We start from the raw sequence: 20,989 nt of genomic DNA on the forward strand, positions 1-20,989 counted from the left end.
GGTTAAAATTCTGGCTACTAAATAAGGGAAAGAAAGATTCAGCCATCTTTACAAATGCAAAAGTGTGATAGATTTCAGTGGCAGTTTTTCCTAAATAATTACTGTATATTGCATCCAAATTACTTTCAACACTGGAGAGAAGGTAGCTTTCAAATACAGTTTTAAAAAAGAAAAATTAAAACCAATAATTTCACTTCTTCTATATATGTTTAATGACATATTTTTGCTTCCTTCCTGGCTGAACTGTAGGAAAACTATAGGGCCAGTCCAGCAACTCACATTTGGAGGAGTGGACTCATAGCTGGAACACCTCCTTGTGGCCGGGCCTGACATAGCAGGCTCTTCTTCCCTACTGCCCCACTGCCTACCGTCCCACTGTGGTCTGCCTCTTCTCATGACTCAGCCCTCCGACCAAGTCACAATTAGTTCCTCCTTCCAGAGTAAACAAAGAGTCCAATAAGCTAAACTCAAAAAACATACGTAATTCTTTATCCCTTCCCAGGCTCTGTAAGGCTGTCCTCCCGCTCTTGTGTGGAGCATACCTCTCAGAGTTTTTCCCCTAGAGCTCTGGCTACAAATTCAGCAGTCTTTCTTGTGTCACTTCCTTCCGCAGCGGCCAGTAAAGGAACCCAGACTCTCCCTCTCCTCTGAATTTCAGTCCAGGGACCCTGTAGCACTCAGCTACAGTCTGCTCCCTGAAGCCTTGTCTACGCTACCAGGGTAAGGCGACCTAAGTTACTCTACTCCAGCTACGTGAATAACGTAGATGGAGTCAACACAGCTTAGGTCGACTTACCACAGTGTCTTCACTGCGCTGCGTCGACAGGAGAACATCTCCCATATACTTCCCTTACTCTTCTTGGGGAGCTGGAGTACTGGGGTCAACTGGAAACCATCGATTTAGCAGGTTTTCACTAGAGCCGCTAAATCGCATTGCAGCAGCGTCGATCTCCCCATAGTGAAGACCAGCCCTTAGACGCCTCACTGCCTCCTGGGACTTCTTTCTACCTTAGTCTTCCTTTAGACCCTTTTCCACAGTTTCTTCCAGAGCTTGCTGCATACCTACTTCTTCATGCCCTTTCTTCACTCTCTAGCAACTAGAGAGGTAGTGCAGAGTTCGGGGCCCCTCTCTCCCTGCAGCCTCTCTCTGACCTGGGCTTCCTCCCTTTATGCCAGTGGTGGGCAACCTGCCGCACACACCCCTCAGGGTAATCCACTGGCGGGCTGCAAAACAGCGTTTACATTGACTGTCTGCAGGCATGGCCGCCCACAGCTCCCAGTGGCCGCGGTTCGCCGTTCCCGGCCAGTGGTAGCAGCAAGAAGCACTGTCACACTTCATGCTCACCATCCAGCTCCTTCCCCATCTTAGCTTCATCTTAATCTGGCCAGGCCCAGGTGCAACCAGGTGACTTAGCTTGCTCCTCCAGTTAGTCAGTGCAGGGTGCATACCTATCATACCACACTGTTGTATTTCTAACTCACGACTACTCCCATTGACATAAGTGAGATACTCATGAATGTGGCATGAGAACAGTTCATAGGATCAGGCCCTAACTTAGTAACCTTCATCTGACACACCCTTCATCAATATTTATTTGAAAAAGTAAAAATGAAAGAAAAGTAAAGCAACATAATTAAAGTCACATCCAGTCTGCTAATAACAAAACACATAAAAGTGGGGCAAGGTGTAATTTCCTCACATGAAAGGAATGACCTCCATAACTCATTTTAAGCTCTGCCACTCATGAGTTATGGGTTATTCCTGTTCTGGTGAAAATAAATTCTATTACACCATCATCCATAGCTATGTATTTTTCCTCTCTACACGTAAATTTAAAAAGTGGGGGACACAGCCACTCTCTGTCTTCCTGCATTATGTGCAAAGCAGACATCCTACCACCATAATACTGTTTTTAAATTAAATGTTTTTATTAAGTGAAATATCCTATTTATGTATTCCATGACAAGATTTTTGATTAAATAAAAAGTTCAATTTATTCTTGAGCTATTGCTACTGTTAGTAAATTGCTTAATCTGTACTCCTGCATTTATGATGCAGGCTGAATCCTTGAATTCAATCAGACCCTGTGTTAAGATGAGGACCATTTATTACGGCATCAGAATTCCATTATAAAACTCCAATGTTCAGTGGTTTATTACTCAACCATGGACGGTTCTTTGGACTGTAACTTGGCACATCATATTGCCAGGTCACTAGCTATTTTATTTATACTTTTTTTTGTTTGTTATTCTTTGTTGTAGGAGAATAATCTTAAAAAAATAAAAGACAGTATTTTTCAGATGCTTCTTCTGCTCTTGTAACTGTTATTGAAATGACATTTTAAAGGCAATTCATGTACAATTCAGGAGCCACCATTTAATAATAGTCAAGTTATTCCATCTATGGATGCTTCATGTGTAGAATCTTCTTTGGCATTTAGACCAGCCTTTTTGAAATGTAGACAGAGTCCAATCCTGTAGGGTGCAGAGCACCCACTGGAAGGTACTGGGCATCTGCAACTCCCACTGAAATGAATGGGAGTTGAAAGCACTTAGTATCCTGAAGGATAAGACTCTTCATGTGACATTGGCACAGCAGGCCAAGAAAGCTGATGGCTTATCATATCAGTTATACATGATTTAAGATTTACTAAAGTAGGATTCATGGTCTATAGAGTCAATATTCTGCAAAGTAAAGTTCTCAACAAGTGTTACTGTAATATATACATAAGAATGGCCCTACTGGGTCAGACCAAACATCCATCAAGCCCAGTATTCTGTCTGCTGACAGTGGCCAGTGCCAGGTGCCCCAAAGGGAATTAACAGAACAGGTAATCATCAAGTGATCCATTCCCTGTCACTCATTCCCAGCTTGTGGTAAACAGAGGCTAGGGACACCAACCCTGTCCATCCTGGCTAATAGCCATTGATGGACCTATCCTCCATGAATTTATCTAGTTTTTTTGAACCCTGTTATAGTCCTGGCCTTCACAACATCCTCTGGCAAGGAGTTCCACAGGTTGACTGTGTAGTGTGTGAAGAAATACTTCTTTTTGTTTGGTTTAAACCTGATGCCTACTAGTTTCACATGGTGACCCCTAGTTCTTGTGTTATGAGAAGGAATAAACAACAACACTTCCTTATCTACGTTCTCTACACCAGTCATGATTTTATAGACCTCAATCATCTCCCCTTAGCTGTCTCTTTTCCAAGCTGAAAAGTCCCAGTCTTATCAATCTCTCCTCATACATTCCATATCCCTAATAATTTTTGTTGTCCTTTTCAGAACCTTTTCCAATTCCAATACGTCTTTTTTGAGATGGGGCAACCACATCTGCACACAGTATTCAAGATGTAGGCATACCATGGATTTATATAGAGGCAACATGGTATTTACTGTCCTATTATCTATCCCTTTGTTAATTATTCCCAGCATTCTATTCACTTTTTTGACTGCCGCTGCACATTGAGTGGATGTTTTCAGAGAACTATCCATAACTCCAAGATCTCTTTCTTGAGTGGTAACAGCTGATTTACACTCCATCATTTTATAGGTATAGCTGGGATTATGCTTTTCAGTGTGCTTTACTTTGCATTTATCAACATTAATTCGGCACATGGGTGAAGGTGTTTAGGGGCATTGGAGACCCAAATGGCACTGATATATTGTGGGGGGGGGGGAAACTGAACTCCCTTGGGCTCCTTTGAATCCTCTCAGAGACATGGGTTGACTTCCCTTATTGTGACTGTGAAGCAGATGCTTCCACACTACCTCTTACTGCACTTCCAGTTGGTTTTGCACCTCTCCTCACTTAGCAGCAGCAAAACCCACTCAGACACATTTTGTCACTCATGCATTCTCTTTTATGATGGGATGAGCTATACCTTCCCTGCCTCTTTTCTTTCCAGTTGAACCCAGTTCATATGCATATTTCCTTTGTGGCTCTGACACTCTGACTCCCCACACTTCCTGTAGATGTTCTTCAGCCACCATTAGTTTTGCCCTCCATGGTCAGTATGTGAGTTTTTGTTATTTCACTGGTTTGAGAGGAAAGCCTGCCATCCTGACTTGCTGCTCCCCTCATTACTAGCTGCCACTGACCTAGTCACAATTTGCTATTTGTGTTGTGTGATTGGTCATTTCAGTCACATGCTATTTTTTTGTTTTTTTCCCAATTGGCTGATTCCTTAGTGGACACAACTCTGCTTTTGGCCTTATTAGCAAACTTTTCTATTTTACATACCATATTCTCAATAAAATTATTTGCTTAATGCATCTTCCCAACAAAGGTCAACTGCTGAAATCAATATTTGGTCTTCTCCAGTGCTAAGCTCTTTTGAGCTGGAGAAATTCACAGTCATAATTGCTTATTTCCCTTCTCGGAGATACTCCGCTATCCATCAAACTATTTTGCATTCTGTGGAGCTGATTGTGCAGAAGTGCTGAGCATCTGCAACTCCCATGGGCTTCAGTTACATTTGTTGGTGCTCAGCACTACTGAAAGTCAGGTCCCATATAATGACTTCCTACCTTAGCCTGTCATTTTTGGTATCAACATTACCATATGCTTTTTCAAAATCTGCAGACCAAATTATTCCTCTGAGGGACTCAGGCTCCAAGAGAATGGAGTAGTACAGAATGCAACATGTGTGATTTGAGGTGTCTGAAGACGTTATGCCTGAACAGGGCAGAAGCAGGCATAATATCTCCAAGAGTGCTGTGTGGGAGCAAATTCATAAGAGAGAGTCCTGCTGTATCTTTAGGAAAAGAATATTTTGCAGTCCTTCTAGCATAGCTCTTCAAAGCACAGTGGTCTGCCTGGGCACACCCAACAACCCAGGCAAACCCCTTCTGGGAAATTTAGCACGATCAGCAATGCTAATACCTCCTCCCCTGTTCTCAGGCTGCCCAGGCAGACAAACTACTGCATGGCTACCTCCCTGCAGGGGAATTCTAGTGTCAGATGGGATTTCCTGCATCATCACCTCTTCTCTTCACACCAGCATATTTGGGACAGGACCTAACTGGTGCCAATGGTGCATTATCACTCATGAATCTGAGTATTGTCCCAGACACTGAGAGTTCCAATTTCTGCCTTGGGTTGGATCTGAAGTTAAAAAAAATATAAAATACAACAGCACATGTGAGCTACGGTGGCCATGATTCGGCCTAAAGTACATGCTGTAGTTCTCATATCTACCATATCACGAATTCCAATGAGTTATTTAAGAAAAATCTCCTCTCAAACTCATGCAGGGTATTTCTAGTAGAATTATGCTATTCAAGGTGTTTCCACCTAAAATCATGGAACGTTGTTTCTAATCCCCTTGTTGCAGTGAACAAAACAGTCTCTGACTGCTTTAGTATTTGCATAGCTGATATTTAGGTTCTCTCTTTTAAGCCTCTTTTGATTTAGCTTGTAAGTTGTCTCCAACAATGTATAAAAAATATAGCACCTCAGGATCTAAGAAGTCTCTGTTAAGTAGACAGTAATTTTAAAACGGAAATGATTTTTTCATGGTTTTTCACATATGGAAGTTCAACTTCTCATCTTATTGTTGATGAGGATTGTTTTCAGTTCTTTTCCCACTGCACCTTCTGGGTACTGGGGAAGAGAGTATTAAGACTGTGACAGAGATAGAAATAGATCACTACAAAGACATTGTCTATTTCACTAACCATCTAGCATAGAGCAGTGAACATAATATGACAATAAAGCATTTATCTTGTCCTTATTTAAAGGATGGTGGTTTCAAAACAAAGATGACTGTTACTCAATGGACTAACATTATCTATCCCTTCCTGCTTCTGATAGTTATTTTTTCTATTCTCAGACGGCAGGATTTCAGGAGATTCTGACTGAAATTGAAATTTTAGCTTTGATTGTGGGATGTTTATGTCATGACCTTGACCACAGGGGAACCAACAATGCCTTCCAAGCCAAGTAAGTTTTCCAATTGTTATTACTTTAATTTGTTTCCCTTCCATATCGGAGCAAAAGGTGACAGGGGATAAAGAATGAAGCATTAATTTCAGGGCTCCTAGGCCAAGGCCAAATATTCCTGGGCTTACATGTAATGAGGGACTATCCATCTTTATAATTCCCTATTCTTTTTGGTAATTGCTGACTTGCCCTTTGTGTCATGCTCTTGATTTGGGTTGCCCCTTGTGAACTGACACCTAATGTAGAAATGTGATACCAAACACTGATGATCCCTCCAGTCAGAGTATCTGCAAAACAGAGACCTGCTGACACTGAGTATGAGAAGCATTGCAAATACCCCAATCTCTCTTTGGCTGGTATGTTGGAATCATTGTGAAACCTTTTCCAGTTATTTAATACATTTAAATAAAAGCAGGTAAAACTGAAGCCTTGTGTCCACAAAAGGATAACATTTACTCCTCCTGCATAAAGCCAAAGTTTTCAATCTTTGGCATATGGAATGGTTGCCACCAACCTAAAACTGTGGTGTGGGGAAACTGTGCAATCTGATGTGGCAGTTATTCCAGCCTAACTCCGCCACACCAGCTGTGCAGAGTACTAGGGCCACTAGTTCCATGTAAACACAAGTATGTGGCTTCTCTCCTGGCCTAGCTCCAGTAAGACTATGAGGCTGACTTGGAGACCTCTGGCACGGTGCATAGGGTGTGTGAAGGCACTGCTGTGAGGCCAGCTGGTTGATGGATATGCTGTTGAGCTTGTGTGTTAGACTTTCTATTCCCATTCTTATCTGTTAAATGGAGTCTTGCACTTGCTGTACAGATCCCAGTGAATTTCACTCTAAAAGGAAATCTAGTTTAGGGGTCCTGGGCCTGATACTGCAACCCTTGCTTACACAATTATGCTCTACTGCCACAAGCAGTCCCCTCCTCCACGTGAGTGCTGGTAGAGGCAGTTTAGTGTAGTGGGGGAGGGAGGGTTTACTCCCTTTCTTTTTACCTGTGGTGATAAGGAGGTTCCTTTGATCAAAGGGCATCTCTCTCCTTTTCCACCCCTACCCCTGCCATCCATGTTTGGAATGGGGCAAGAAATCTCCCATTGCTACATCTCAGCTGAGCTCTGCAATGGAGTTGTCAGAGAGATGTCTAATCCAGGACCTATACTGTTTCATTGGCTCTCTGCAATAAAGGAAACGTGACCATCTGCAGATAATCAGAATCCAAAAAAAGATGGGTTTTGTGGTCCTTGGGCCGCAGCATGGTTTTGTGGCTCTGCCCTGCTGCTAGTCCTGTGGACCAAAGGAAGAGGCGGCCAACCCCACAGCTATATGAAAGCCAGAGAGCTGTTGTGCTAATTTATTCCCCCTCAACACATTTTTGTGCAAAAAAGAGCACATGTGCCACAGTGTGTAGTGTACATTGGCTGTTTTGTTTCTTAGGGCAAACTGTGTCATTACACTCCACCCATATTGATATTTCTGATGCACCCAGTTAGCATTTCCTTAAGCTGCTGTTTCCTCAGCTGCTGCTCACTCTCAATGAAACAATGACAGTGTCTGGCTTGTCACTTGCCAAGGCAAGAAAAATCAATTGCAGCGCTCAAGAGACAGGACTGCTGGTGCAAAGGTTACAAAGTATGACCAGCTGCTTTATGCTGCTGGAGTCTTGATGAGAAGCAGAAAAAAGGGAAACCTGTGTAAGACAAATGGGAAAACTTTGCTGATTGATGTTCATGTTCCTAATTCACAAAGATAAGACTTATGTAGGATTTAAATCCCTATAGACTCAGACTCTGATTAACCTAACTGTTTCTCTATTGGAATGTTTATTGGAATGTAATATTTCCCTTGAGAAGTTTGAAATAGAGGATTTCAGCACTTGAATGCTGTCACTTCCAGTACAACTGACAACTGAGTACAAAGAAGATACTGTCTTTTTCTAATGCCATAAAGAAATTATTGAAGACATTTAAGAAAAGACATGAGACACAGATAAAATATCCCTGAAAACAGAAATTGTACCTCTCATAACAGCAGCTGTGATTTATTCTTCCAAGCTTACTTATAAAGTTGTGCATCATATTTTCCTGTTTTATCTTAGTGCCGAGTACCAGTGTTTTGTGTGATGAAAGATCAAGAGGTATATGATGAGAGCAACATCACAGTTATCTGAAATTGCCCTGTTAGTACACCTCAGCACTGTTTTCTCTAGGGATGATGTTTCTCACTTCTCCCCCTCTCTATTACTGCTGCCCCTGTTGATTAAATATCAGTATGGTACAGCTTTGTAGTATATGCTCTTAGGAGATGCCTGCTATTTGTTTCTAGCATAATCTCTTATACTCATTTCTTTGGAAAGAAAACCCACCTTGTCGCTTTAGGCTGGGTCCCAGAAGTGAAATACTGGTGTGAACATTAATCTACTCTGACAGTCCAATCCCTCTCCCCTCCACCTTCCAACAATTCTCAGTTTCATAATTACATTTCATAGTTTTTCTTCCTTTAAAGTTTCAGCTTAGAACTTTTAAACTGTATGCTACAAATTTTGCAACTAGCTTTTATAAAAAATAACCACGATTAGAAATATATTCTAAGAATGTTAGATTTTTATGATTTCAGCATCTGTTTTTGCTTCCTCTTTCTCCTTAGTATTTTTTAAATCACTCTGATGTTGCCCACTGCAGGGACAGCATTTTAACTACTCTTGAGGCTCTTTTACAGCAGAGTTTTGCAAATGCCTGCTATATACCATTGTTATTATATGTACTAGGGGCTGGCTTGATACAAAGGTAGAGGATAAGGCAATCCCTGCCCCACTACATATATTACATGTCTGTGACTGTGTGTGTATATATATATATAATATACACCCCTGCAGTATGTGGAACATATACAAAACGTCACCTAATTTGGAATGAAACTAGTCTTACTCTTGTTATTATAGACAGTGATAAAGCACCATCACTTAGCTTTTCAAAAGCACCTCACCCAAAATATCTGTATTGCTCAGAAGGAATCCTTAGCTGGGCAAAGCAGACTTAACAGGGTTCAGAATCTGCAGGTCTATAATATTAATTGGGTCTAGCCATAGGTTAGTACAGGAATTGGCAATCTTTGGCACATCCCTCAGCTCACGCCACTTCCCGCAGCCCCCACTGGCCTGGAACAGCGAGCCATGGCCAGTGGGAGCTGCGATCGGCTGAACCTGTGGACGCTGCAGGTAAACAAACCATCCGGGCCCACCAGTGGATTTCCCTGATGGGCTGTGTGCCAAAGGTTGCTGATCCCTGGATTAGTACATTGAGCTATAGACTTCCATCTCTGCATTTCCATACACCATATTGGAGAGTGTTTGGGTGAAGACATCACTTAAAATGTGTTTGGTAAGAGGGCAGATGCTCATTGCTAATGTCCCTTGTTCTGTTTCAGGAGTGGATCAGCTTTGGCTCAACTTTATGGAACTTCTGCACCTTTGGAGCACCATCATTTTAATCACGCTGTCATGATTCTTCAAAGTGAGGTACCAGACTAGCTGTAGAGTAGGGGGCTGTTTCACCTCCAGGGAAACACACCCCATGCCCAAACTCCTTTAATGGCCCTTTCCTCCGGGCAGCATTTATTGACTACCACAAAGCTCTCACACAACACAACATAAAAAACAATGTAACTACAGCTGCTGACTATTTTCCCCTGAGACTCTCCCTGCCTCATTCAGCCAGCGGAAAAGGACACAGTCTTCCCTTGTATCCCCCTTGGATCATTCATCTTCCTTATGTATATCCTTCTCAGCCATTTGATAGCCAAGGAACTCTTAATCCTTTCCCAGCTAATGTGTTTACCTTGTCACACTCACCTTCTATTGTAAAAATAAAATGTTTAAAGCATTAAACCTGCCTTCCTTTTATGGGCAACCACAATATGTACAGTATGCTTGGAGTGCTTAGTTATGTATTTTCAGTAACTGCTGTTGGGTTTATTACATGTACTGTAGTAACACCCAAAGTGTGCTGGGAGCTTCCACATGTATGGGAAAGTATAGTCCCTGCCCTGAAGAGCTTACTTTTTAATTGTACACATGATGTGACAAACTAATCGTGTAACAATAAGTGGGGGGAATAGGCAGAGACACTGGTTACAAAAATAAATCATAGATACAAAGTTGGGCACTTGACTTTTTACAGAATATCTTCATCAAAAGAAAAATGCAAGCCATAGCTTCAAAATGGGGGACAGTATCTTGGAAAGCAGTAATGCTGAAAATGATTTAGGGGTTAATAATAGCCAAACATGAGCTCCCAGAGCAATGCTGGAGCAACAAAGCTAATCCAACCCAAGGATGTATAAACAGGGGAGGAGTGAATAGGAATGGGAAAGTTTTTTTACCTCTGTACATGGCATTGGTGAGACCAATACCAGAATACTGGTTACAGTTTGATGTCTACATTTTTAAAATGATGTTGAAAAAAAATGGAGAGTGCGCAGAGAAGAGCCACAAAAATGAATTGAGGGCTGGGAAAAAAAAAGACATACTGAGAGATTTAGGGCTTATCTACACTTAAAAAGGTGCAGCTGGGCCACTGTAGCACTTCAGCCAATGGGAGGGCTTCTCCCTGAGAGGCAGTAGCTATGTTGACTGTGAAAGCCCTCCTTTCGACATAGCACTGTCTACATTGGGAGATAGGTCAGCATAACTGACCAGCCCTGAGCAACATAATTATACCAAAATTAAGTTACTAGAATAGAACAAGCCTAAGAGTTCAATCTGTTTAGTTTATCAAAAATGAGTTTGGGGGGAGACCTGATAAGTGCCTTGACAGGGAAAAATACCAGGTACTAATGGGCTCTTTCACCTAGTGGAGAAAGGCATACCAAGAACCAATGGCTGGAAGCTGAAGCCAGACAAAAATCAAATTAGAAACAAGCCACAATTTTTTATTTTATTTTTCTTTTTACAAGGATGATGATTAATCATTGGAACATACTACTGAGGGAAGTGGTGGATTCTCCATCTCTTGATATTTTCAGATCAAGATCTGGAAAATGTGTTTTAGTGGAACAAAAGTTATTGGACTCAAAACAGGAGGGCTTGTGTTATACAGGAGGTCAGATGAAATGATTTAATGGTCCCTGCTGGCCTCAAAAAAATCCCTACAAATCTAAGAAAAACTTCTTCCCTCGCTGGACAAAGTTTTCCCTTACCCAATTTACTCCTTCTCTTTCATCATCCAAACATTATCTGTCCTGGCAACTCCATCCAATTCACCCTGCTATGATTTTAAGCCCTACATTGTGTGTGTCGTTTCTTGTCTAGATAAAAAATTCACAGATGGAACCAAACACTCTCCAGCTGGGAATAGAGACAAATCCAGATCCTCTGCTTTTGCAAGCAGATATAACTCCATTGCGGTCAATGGAGCTATGCAAATTTGCACCAAGTATCTGGCCCTCTCACTCTAGTGGGCTGAAATTAGATTACACCCTGTATGTTGGTGTTTAATATTCTAGTCTATCTGTGTTTTCTAGGGGGGAAATGTCATTGCATATTGTATTATTTCTTTAGATTTCTATCAGCATGAACAAAAAAAGGTGCCTATATTTGGTCTAGGCACCTTTGACACATGTGCTCATGGTTTTTGTGCTGTGGTGATGTTGCCTTATACATTATGAAATAGTTCAGCAAGCAATAAAGCCTTGAATATAGTGGTATAGCCCTTTGTTAGCTGTTTATTATATAATATTTCAGATCTAATTGTAAGTAATTCTATGCTGTGACTATCTGCTGTTTTTTGAACACATACAGGTTTGAGCTTTTCTTTGTACACCATACCTAAGTTGCAGTCTATAACTAAATGTGTTCTAGAATTCCCCCCACCTTCCCAACACATAGGTGAAAGGAAACCTTTTACAAGATTAAGGTCACTAGAGGAAGAAAAGATGCCCCTTATTTATGGAAAGCTCTTGTTTTCTTTATAGTGTTCTAATCTTCTTCCTAAGCACTAGATGGCAGTGCACATTGGAGATGAAAATTATACTGCAGTCAACTATCAAAATTAAATTCAGTTACCAAAAACATTATATCAAAGGGTAGGAAGCAATACCGAAGAGTGATGTAAATATGTGAATGTAATCATATGTGATTGACTTTACAAAGTCCAGTGTTAGATTAAAGTTCAATCAAATTCAATTGCAAATTTCATTGTTTGTATTCTCTGGATAAATGATGGACATGTCAAATAAGGGGGAACACAGAGCCTAACTATAAACTGTTAGTATTATGTTCCATTCCCAAAGCAACATTAAAATAATAATAATAATAAATACATGCATCCAACGAAGTGGGTATTCACCCACGAAAGCTCATGCTCCAAAACATCTGTTAGTCTATAAGGTGCCACAGGACTCTTTGCTGATTAAATAATTTATTCTCTTTCATTCTGGCTGTAAAACATTTTCCAGAATCATAAGCCTTCACCATCCTTTAAAAATGCCTTCTTACAGGGCCCACAAGGTCTGGGGCTCTACAAACTTAGCTTCTCCTCAGTCTGAGTTACTAAAGCCGGTATGTACATGAGATAGTGGAAAATAGTCAGGGTGAGTGGAGAGCCTGTATTTTGAATGAAAAACTGATTGAGTGTCTTTGACTGCTCTAACAGCAGCTTGCGTGCCTTTGAGCAGCAATATAGATAAATCTGTTGGCAGCACAACTGAAAAGCCACAAAGCACAGCTCCAAAAACATTTGCTAAAAGGGAAAGATTGAGATGTATCCATAGTTTTTCCTCCATAAACTGGGTCTGTGCAGAGTCAGACCAAAGAATAAATCTTTTTGCAAGAGGCTGTAATATTAGCACAGTTAAGAAACACAGCCCAGCTTCTTGAATACAGTGACCAGCACTTCCTGTCCTAATGTAATCTCAGTAGCATTAACTATTATTTTATCATGGTTTTACCATGATTCAGAAGAAACTTCTGTGTAGCAAAATGGGGCAGATTACAGGGTTAGAAATCTTTTCAAAATCTAGAATGATTGTTAGTCCTTTACCTTCTCTCTCTCTTTCATTACAGGGTCACAACATCTTTGCTAACTTGTCCTCCAAGGAGTACAGTGACCTTATGCAGCTTCTGAAGCAGTCAATATTGGCAACAGATCTCACTCTGTATTTTGAGTAGGTATTGGCATTGTTTATATTTGACAAATGAAAATCCAAAGAACATTGTCTAATGACCCATGAAGCACCGTAGGGGTACGTAATATATGAAGTTAGTGGTTAATTATGGTTGGAGATATTTAATCTCTCATTTATTTTATCTTAGGCTAATAGAAGTATCTCATATGCCCAAATGAGATACATTTTGATATGCAGCAAAAGCCAAACTTGAAGCAATTGCAGAAGAAAGTCATAGCCTAATCTTGTATTTCCACTACACAGGATTCCCAAAGGAGACCTTTCATGCACGAAGAGTGCAGGATTGTTTCTGTGGGCCAAAACTACAAAGAGACTGTACATTTTTAGCCCTTTTTGAATTTCTGGGCAAATTCCCAATGGTGTTATCATTTGTGCCAAAAAAAAAAAAAAGGGCAAAAAAGCTGTATTTAGTTACACCAGCTGAGCATCTGGCCCAGTAAATCAGAGTAGCTCCATTGAAGACAAAATGTGATGATTTATATCAACTGAGGATCCATCCTGCAAAGTTTAACTGAATCAAGCATGACTGGAGGTGTCCCACAAATGCAGTTACTTCATGTTCCTTCTTAGTTTTCCTATCACACCTCCAAGTAGTCAAAGTAACATGAGTTCTTCCATTTTACTGGCACTGTAATTAGTTTAAAAAAAAAAAACATGCACACACGCACCCAGGAGATTCAAACTGAGTAAACGAATGTGTAATAGGCATATGGAGTCATAGGTGCAGTTGTTGGCATCTCAGTTTTACATTTCCTGAGCATCACACTTCCTCCTCCAAAGTGTGTCAGTCAGAATCCCACTTGCTGGCATGCACTTGGGGAATTTACTGGGAGAAGTACAACAGCATGTGCTATTGTAGCTTATCTCCTGCCCAGGCACAACACTGTTCCATCCTAAGGAATTTCAGTGCATTAGAAAATAGCTTGTTGTCCATTAGCACCCTACTTGCACTCCACTAGGTGGCATTTACATATTGATTTTTGAGTTTGTATGGAGGCGGATATGGATTTTTCCTTTCTCACCCCTGAGTGCTGATGGCCTGATGCCAAACCAAGGTTCCAAAGAACTTCAGGCAAAATCTTTTCCTCGTCTGGGTCTGTTAATCTATATTAAACATATGCCATGCCATTGGGCACCGATTGGAATGGGGCAAACAAAGCTTGCTGTGACTGCTCATTGTGTTATTTTAATACTGCATTAAGAGCTCACCTGCTGCTAATCCTGGCCATCTCTCAGAGTTCACTGCTTTCTTTTCTCCCCTATGGTAGCCTACATCACCTAAAGACTTTTCATAGACAAATTGAGGCATCTGCCTCTCAGAACAACATTTTTGCTAAAATAGCTTAAGACAAGAATCACTTCAAGATGATCTTTTAACAAATGTAACATACACAGTGCGCCCTGACAAGGAGAAAGCGGCCTTCACAGCTACTATCTCACACTTTCTGGTCCTTCCAGTCTAGTAAGTTGTCTGTGCAGATTGCTCCTGATTTTGATGGATAATATGACAATGGAAATTGCCAGTGACTTAGGACAGTGATGTTTGGGACCATAATGAGCACTCTGTATGCCCCCCACCCAGCCCCGCAATGTCCTAGCACAAATAGCTAGTGCTCCAAAAATGGTTGGCAGTCACTGGTAAGGGGGTGCAGGCAGGTTGGCTGAGGAGGGGATGATGATGCTAAGTTTTTTCACGGTTCCTGAGCAGACTCCACCAGCAGGATCCTGGGGAGCCCCTGGAAGAGCATCAGGCTCTCTCTCAGCAAGAATTCCCAGGAGAGGGGAAGCAGTTGCTGCTCTTCTCTGGAGGTATAAATCCCCACCTTGGGCACAGCAGCTCTTTCCCCCTCCTGACACCAGAAGGGGTGAATCTGACTCAGACTGCGAGATCAAGTTTCCTTTTGTATATCAACATACTGATGTCAAACAACATGCAGTAACTGAGGTTCAAGAATACGCATTCCTGGGTTTTATTGTTGACATTGATGTGCTGAATCAGTCTGAACATTTACAAAAACCTAAGGCCTTGACTTGAATTTCTGCAAATAAAAAAAAAAGACCTCTTTTTTCCTCAGTACTATCACATATTAAGACAAATCCAGCTTCTATTGTGCCATTTGTGCTAATAAAACTACTCATACTACTCTATGCTAATTGTACGATTTACTCTAAGTGTGTTAGAAAGCTCATGTGGTAGTGGTTTTCAGATTGTACATGCATTTAAAAGCCAAATTATACAAACTGATTCTTTTGCGCAAGCACATTCTTGCTTCAGTGACCTAATATCTCAGTTTTCTGCCTCTTAAATGGCCTGTGGGGGAGAGGGTGGGGAATATCAGCACTGCAGTATTCTTGGATCTCCACTGTACTGCTGTTCATAAAGTTCACTTTGCACTCAGGGATTTGGTTTGCAAAGCAATAGAAGTATAGATGGAGGAAGACCCTTAGGACTTGCTCAAGATATTGTATGTTTATAGGACTTTAACTATTGAACAAATAAACAGATTACCTCCAAGTGAAAGATCAGACCTGGCATTTGTTAGATGTGTAGACATGTGGATGATAAATTATCTCAAAGTTTTAGTAGATACTTTAAGCAATTTTAGCCAATACCTGTTCTTTAAAAGTCCTCGTGTAAACAGTTATTCTTGAGCAATCCTTTCTGGACAACAATTAGAAAGCTCTTTACAGACTAACAGTGACATTTGGAAATAACACTGATGGGTTCCAGAGAGGATTGGATACAGTCCTCCTTGGTTGAAGGGAGAGTTGCTATAATGGGTGAGGGAAAAACAGACATCCCTCACATGCATAAACTCACATAATTGCTCTCACCAAAGTTATACTAGACAAGTTTTCTTTCTGTAATTCTGGCCAAATTGTATATCAGCTTCCTCTTTTAGCTCTAGCTGATTAATGTGTTTTGTTTTGTTTTTTTAAACTGGACTCTCAGCTGTAAAGGAGCCAGACAATTCTCCCTTGTACAAGAATGAGATAATGCAATGGATTGAGACCAATCATTAATATTACTATTAATAAACTCATTGCCAGGCTATTATGTACTTGTCTCTCCTGTGAACTCTGGGTAATGTATGGAAAACCAGTCTGCTGAAAACATCCTGTGGTTACTACACTGCCTTTTTCTTTTTTAAGCACTTTTTTTTTTGGAACTGTGATACTTGCTAGTACAGCAAATGTTACCAAGATGCCAATGAAAATATTGCTTATTGTGGACACTTATATTGTTTCAAATTTACCCACTTATGGCAAAGTCCTATAGTTCTTACTCAGGCAGAACTCTCCTACCACTTAGGATTTTAAGTGAAACCAGAGGTTCTATTAGTGCATGTTAAGGTGAACAATTGACATTTGTTTAACATTGGAGTTTTACATGTATCCAGTTAATTCTATGCATAAAAAAAAAAAAAACAGTATTTTTTGTCAAAAGAAATAATTGGCTATTATCAGGCAACAGTCAGCTACCAAAGTTTTCTGAAGTACACTATGGCTGGGAATAAATAGAAATGCATGTATTTCAGAGCCCCAAAAATGACTTTCAGTTTTTATTTATGAAAAGAGAAGGGAAAAAAGGCCATCTGTGTCTTCATCCTGCTGGTGTCTTTTTTTTTTTTTTTTTTTTAACTTAAGTGTATTGAAGTTGCCACTAAACATGAAATAAATTAGAAAAGGTTTCAAAGGTGTTTTCTACATTATCACTGGTAGATGAGACTTTGAATGCAAACTCCTATTTAAGCCCTAGCCGTGCACAGGGACCACTATGGTAGTCTATTCTGACTTCCTGCGCAGTGTAAGTAAGTATCTAGATAGGTAGTCTTAAGGATCCACTTATAATGGTACACAGCAAGAATACAAGGCTGTACCCAAACAGAACAGATTACAGGATTGAGCCCATATTTCATGAGGTTCTCCAGCGAGGGAATTATTATGGTTTTTGTCCATTTAGTGCAATGTATACCCATGACACTGTATAAATAATAAACAATGAGATTAGGTGAGAATTAGGTCTGATTACTTGGTCTGGCAATGAGTCTCACAATAGACAACCGAATAGAATTGAAAAAAATTGTAGCTATGAGAACTCATACTTACAGCTCACGATAGTACTGTCATACCCATACCAAAAAGATACAGGCGACCCAATGGTGCAGTAATAACATTTCATCCCTTATACTTTTCCTTAGAATTTCTGAGATTTACTGAAATGATGTCCTGAGTCACTGGACTGTAGACCTTTATTATATATTAAGCCAGCTTTGCCTCTGAGTATGAATACATCAATAAGTATTTCTCTTCAGCCCCTCAAGTGGATTACAAAATAACTGAACATTATGTTTATTTTGGACACCCTTGAATGCCACTTGCATAGCTTTATTTACAGAAGTTACAAAACTGATCCTACTGCAGACCATGCTTAAGCACCCACTAAGGCAGCGTTAAGTTGTTTCCTCACACATGGCTGCTTTTCACAGACTGAGCCTTTCCGATGCTAGAATCACTGTGCGGATTGAATATGTTCCTTCTGCATTTCTTCCAGTGGAGCTTAAAGCAGCTCTGTTACTCAGAAGTGTGTGGCTCACCAAAATGTCTTGAGTCACCTATATTTTATATTACTGCTTTATGCATCTCTCTGCTTTTTATTTATGATGTCACAATGTTCAGGGTGGGCACAAGAGGTCACCTTTTCTTCTGAACTGTCAGTTTGTTGCCCAGATAATAGATGTATTGCCTAGGAATCACAAATAACTGGATATCAAAGAATTATCTTTATATAGTCTTGGCCTTCACAACACTATAACAGGGTTCAAAAAAGAAGAAGAACTGGATAAATTTGTGGAGGATAGGTCCATCAATGGCTATTAGCCAGGCCTGGTGTCCCAAGCCTCTGTTTGCCAGAAGCTGGGAATGGATCACTCAATGTTTACCTGCTATGTTCATTCCCTCTGGGGCACCTGGCATTAGCCACTGTTGGAAGACAGGATACTGGGCTAGATGGACCTTTGCTCTGACCCAGTATGGCCATCCTTATGTTCTCATCAAATCTTGCTCTACTGATATTTTTCTGGTAAGACTTTGGCAAGGAAATGTGTATTAAATAGAAAATGTAAAAGCCTGCCACCTCTGACTGTGCTAACAACAAATGTATAGCTGCCAATGACCAATTTATGATTGGGCTGATTTAAGGTCTATGCGCCAGCTACTCTAGGCCATTAAAATTTTCATCATTGCAGTATTTATTCCCACAGGGACGGTTATGCCATCATGCCATGAATGTGAAATAAATTAATTTTGTTTTCTGCTTGTGTGACTTTGCATTATATTAGCAACTTTTGTAAAATCCAGCCACTTCATATCATATTTCATGAAACACAGAGAGTGTATAATGTCATCATATGAGCTGCTTCATTAGTGTGCTAGCAACCTCCACATTAAATAAGGCGGTTTGGGGAAATCATACAATGCCATTAGAAAAATTCTGTGATTTGCCATATGTCAGTGAGATGTCTTGGTTGGAATACAATGCAATAACGAAGAGTTTAATTATTTCTGTATTTAATTCTGTTCTTACAGATTCCAAGGCCAGAAAGGACCATTCTGATAATCTAGTCTGACTTCTTGCATAATACAGGCCATAGAAGTGCCCAAAAATAATTCCTAGAGCGTAGCTTTTAGAAAAAAACATCCAATCAATTTAAAATTTGTCAGTGATGAAGAATCCACCATGACCCTTGATAAGTTGTTGCAATAGTTAATTACCCTCACTGTTAAAAATGTATGCCTTATTTTCAGTCTAAATTTGTCTCTCTTCACCTTTCAGCCATTGGATCATGTTTTATCTCTGCTAGGTGGAAGAGCCCATTATAAAATATTTGTTTCCTCTGTAGGTACTTATAGACTATAATCAACTCATTCCTTAACCATGTCTTTGTTAAGAAATAAACTGATCTCATATCCCAGTCATACGTTATTAGAGAACCACCCATTGTGCCTTAGAATTCTAGTTGCCATTATAAAATTCATAACCACAGGACCTTTTAATAGTTATGACTTTATCAACATAATACAGGCTACCTAGGGCCTGCAGCATTTCTGCTAGGCCCCTACATGCCCCATTTTAAATTCTATCCATTTCTAGTGAGCAATGTATTCTAGAGTGGGCAGCACCAAGTGTATGAAATTCGATGATTACATATTCAGATTGCACTTTTATATGAACATACTGATGCATTTATTTGAATGTGCAATTAGTACAGACGTGGGTGGATTTCAGTAGCGGATGTCAGATGAAGTGGTCAGTGTCTAGAATTTCAATCTAACTAGGACTAGACCTTCATTTAACAGGCTCTACTGACCTATAAGACTCACTTGGCTCCATCATGCTACAAATCTTACTATACTTTTGCTTGATATAGAGGCAGCAGGGTCCACTGTAGGATAGGGCACAGGACTAGCACTCAGGACAGTTGGGAATCGCACAGGTATGTTTACACAGCATTTTGGAGTGAGCCTCAGGCTAGAAGGCTCACAGTAACACTCTAAAAGTAGCTGTATAGAAACCGCTGTGAAGTTGTGACTGAGGCTGGAGCTTGGGCTGTGAGGCATATGGAGGGGAGTGGGCTTCAGAGCCTGAAGTGCAACTTCAGAGTGCTTTCTGTATAGCTATTTTTAGAGTGCTAGTGTGAGCCTTCTAGCCTGAAACTCACTCCAAAATGCTGTGTAGATGTACCTCTGGAATCTTCACAGCTCTGACACTAATCTACTGTGTGACCTTCGAGAAGGTCTGTGCTTCTGTTTCCCTGCGGCCCTGTCCGATACTTAAACAGAAAATTCTCAGGGGGAATTTCTCTCTCTCACTATGTTTGTACAGCACCTGGCACAATGGGCCCCATTACAGTAGCACCTTGTGCTCCCAGTTGAAATTCTTGTCATAGGACAGAATATGTGTAGGTTAGTGAGAAGGCTCCAAGCCAGTCTTAACATGGTTGGACCCATTTTACTATGGGTCAGTTTTCCCCTGTGAATGATTTTTGTGCTTTAGATTTAAAAAGGCAGAGTTTGTTCTTTATTATTTTAAAATGTAAGAACATGAATGTAAGAACAAAAAATATGTTTCCCTAACAAGAAAGCTGTAAATCAATAGACAAAACCAAAAACATCTTTCCTAGCCTGTCGGGGGGTTGTAAACATAATGGGTTATGTTCTTTTTTGCACCAGAGGTGGCAATATCGGTCATCTTCACTGAGAAGTTAGCACAGGCAGGTGAGAGCAGGAGTAGCCATAAACCTTGTGCTGTCCACATGTGAACTAACTGGTAACTACAGGGCCACTAGCTGAGGGAAAGACCAGTATTTGGAGGTTTCTAGCAGTGAATCTTGACCTGGCACCAACATTTGCTGCCTTTATCCTCAGGCTAGTTTATCATGCAGGCAGTGAGCATGTCTACGTTGCAGTAAAACACCTGCAGCTGTCCTGCATTAGCTATAAAATTGCTGTGGAGGTATCTGGTCTCAGACTGGAGCCCAGACTCTAGGACTCCAGCACAATCTAATTTTATAGCTGCAAGCCCAAGTCAGCTGACACAGGCCAGCTGCGGGTGTTTTATTGCAGTGTAGACATGCCCAATGATCCATGTTTACTTCGCACTTGTGGTTTGATGGACACACTGTGTAGCATCTCTTCTTGGGTTAACATGCAACAACCATGGATTGCCTTCCTTTCGATATTTTCCCCCACTCAGTCTTGTGGGAGGAAGCAGGGTGCTCTAGTGATTAGAGCATGAGAAAGTCAGTCAGTCATTCTTGTTTCTGTTCTTGACTCTACCACCAACTCAATATGTGACCTTGGA

General features: G+C 40.6%; 1 protein-coding gene across 1 annotated transcript in view; it reads left to right on the top strand.

Annotated features, from left to right (window-relative positions):
- Window positions 1-20,989, top strand: part of PDE11A (phosphodiesterase 11A) — a 228,917-nt gene that overhangs the window by 178,770 nt on the left and 29,158 nt on the right. The window contains exons 13-15 of the mRNA XM_030580141.1: window positions 5,836-5,945; window positions 9,370-9,460; window positions 13,004-13,104. Coding sequence (XP_030436001.1) covers window positions 5,836-5,945; window positions 9,370-9,460; window positions 13,004-13,104 — 302 coding nt within the window. The remainder of the gene's footprint in view (window positions 1-5,835; window positions 5,946-9,369; window positions 9,461-13,003; window positions 13,105-20,989) is intronic.

The sequence above is a fragment of the Gopherus evgoodei genome, chromosome 11, assembly GCF_007399415.2.
Source record: "Gopherus evgoodei ecotype Sinaloan lineage chromosome 11, rGopEvg1_v1.p, whole genome shotgun sequence".
NCBI classification, from domain to species: domain Eukaryota; kingdom Metazoa; phylum Chordata; order Testudines; family Testudinidae; genus Gopherus; species Gopherus evgoodei.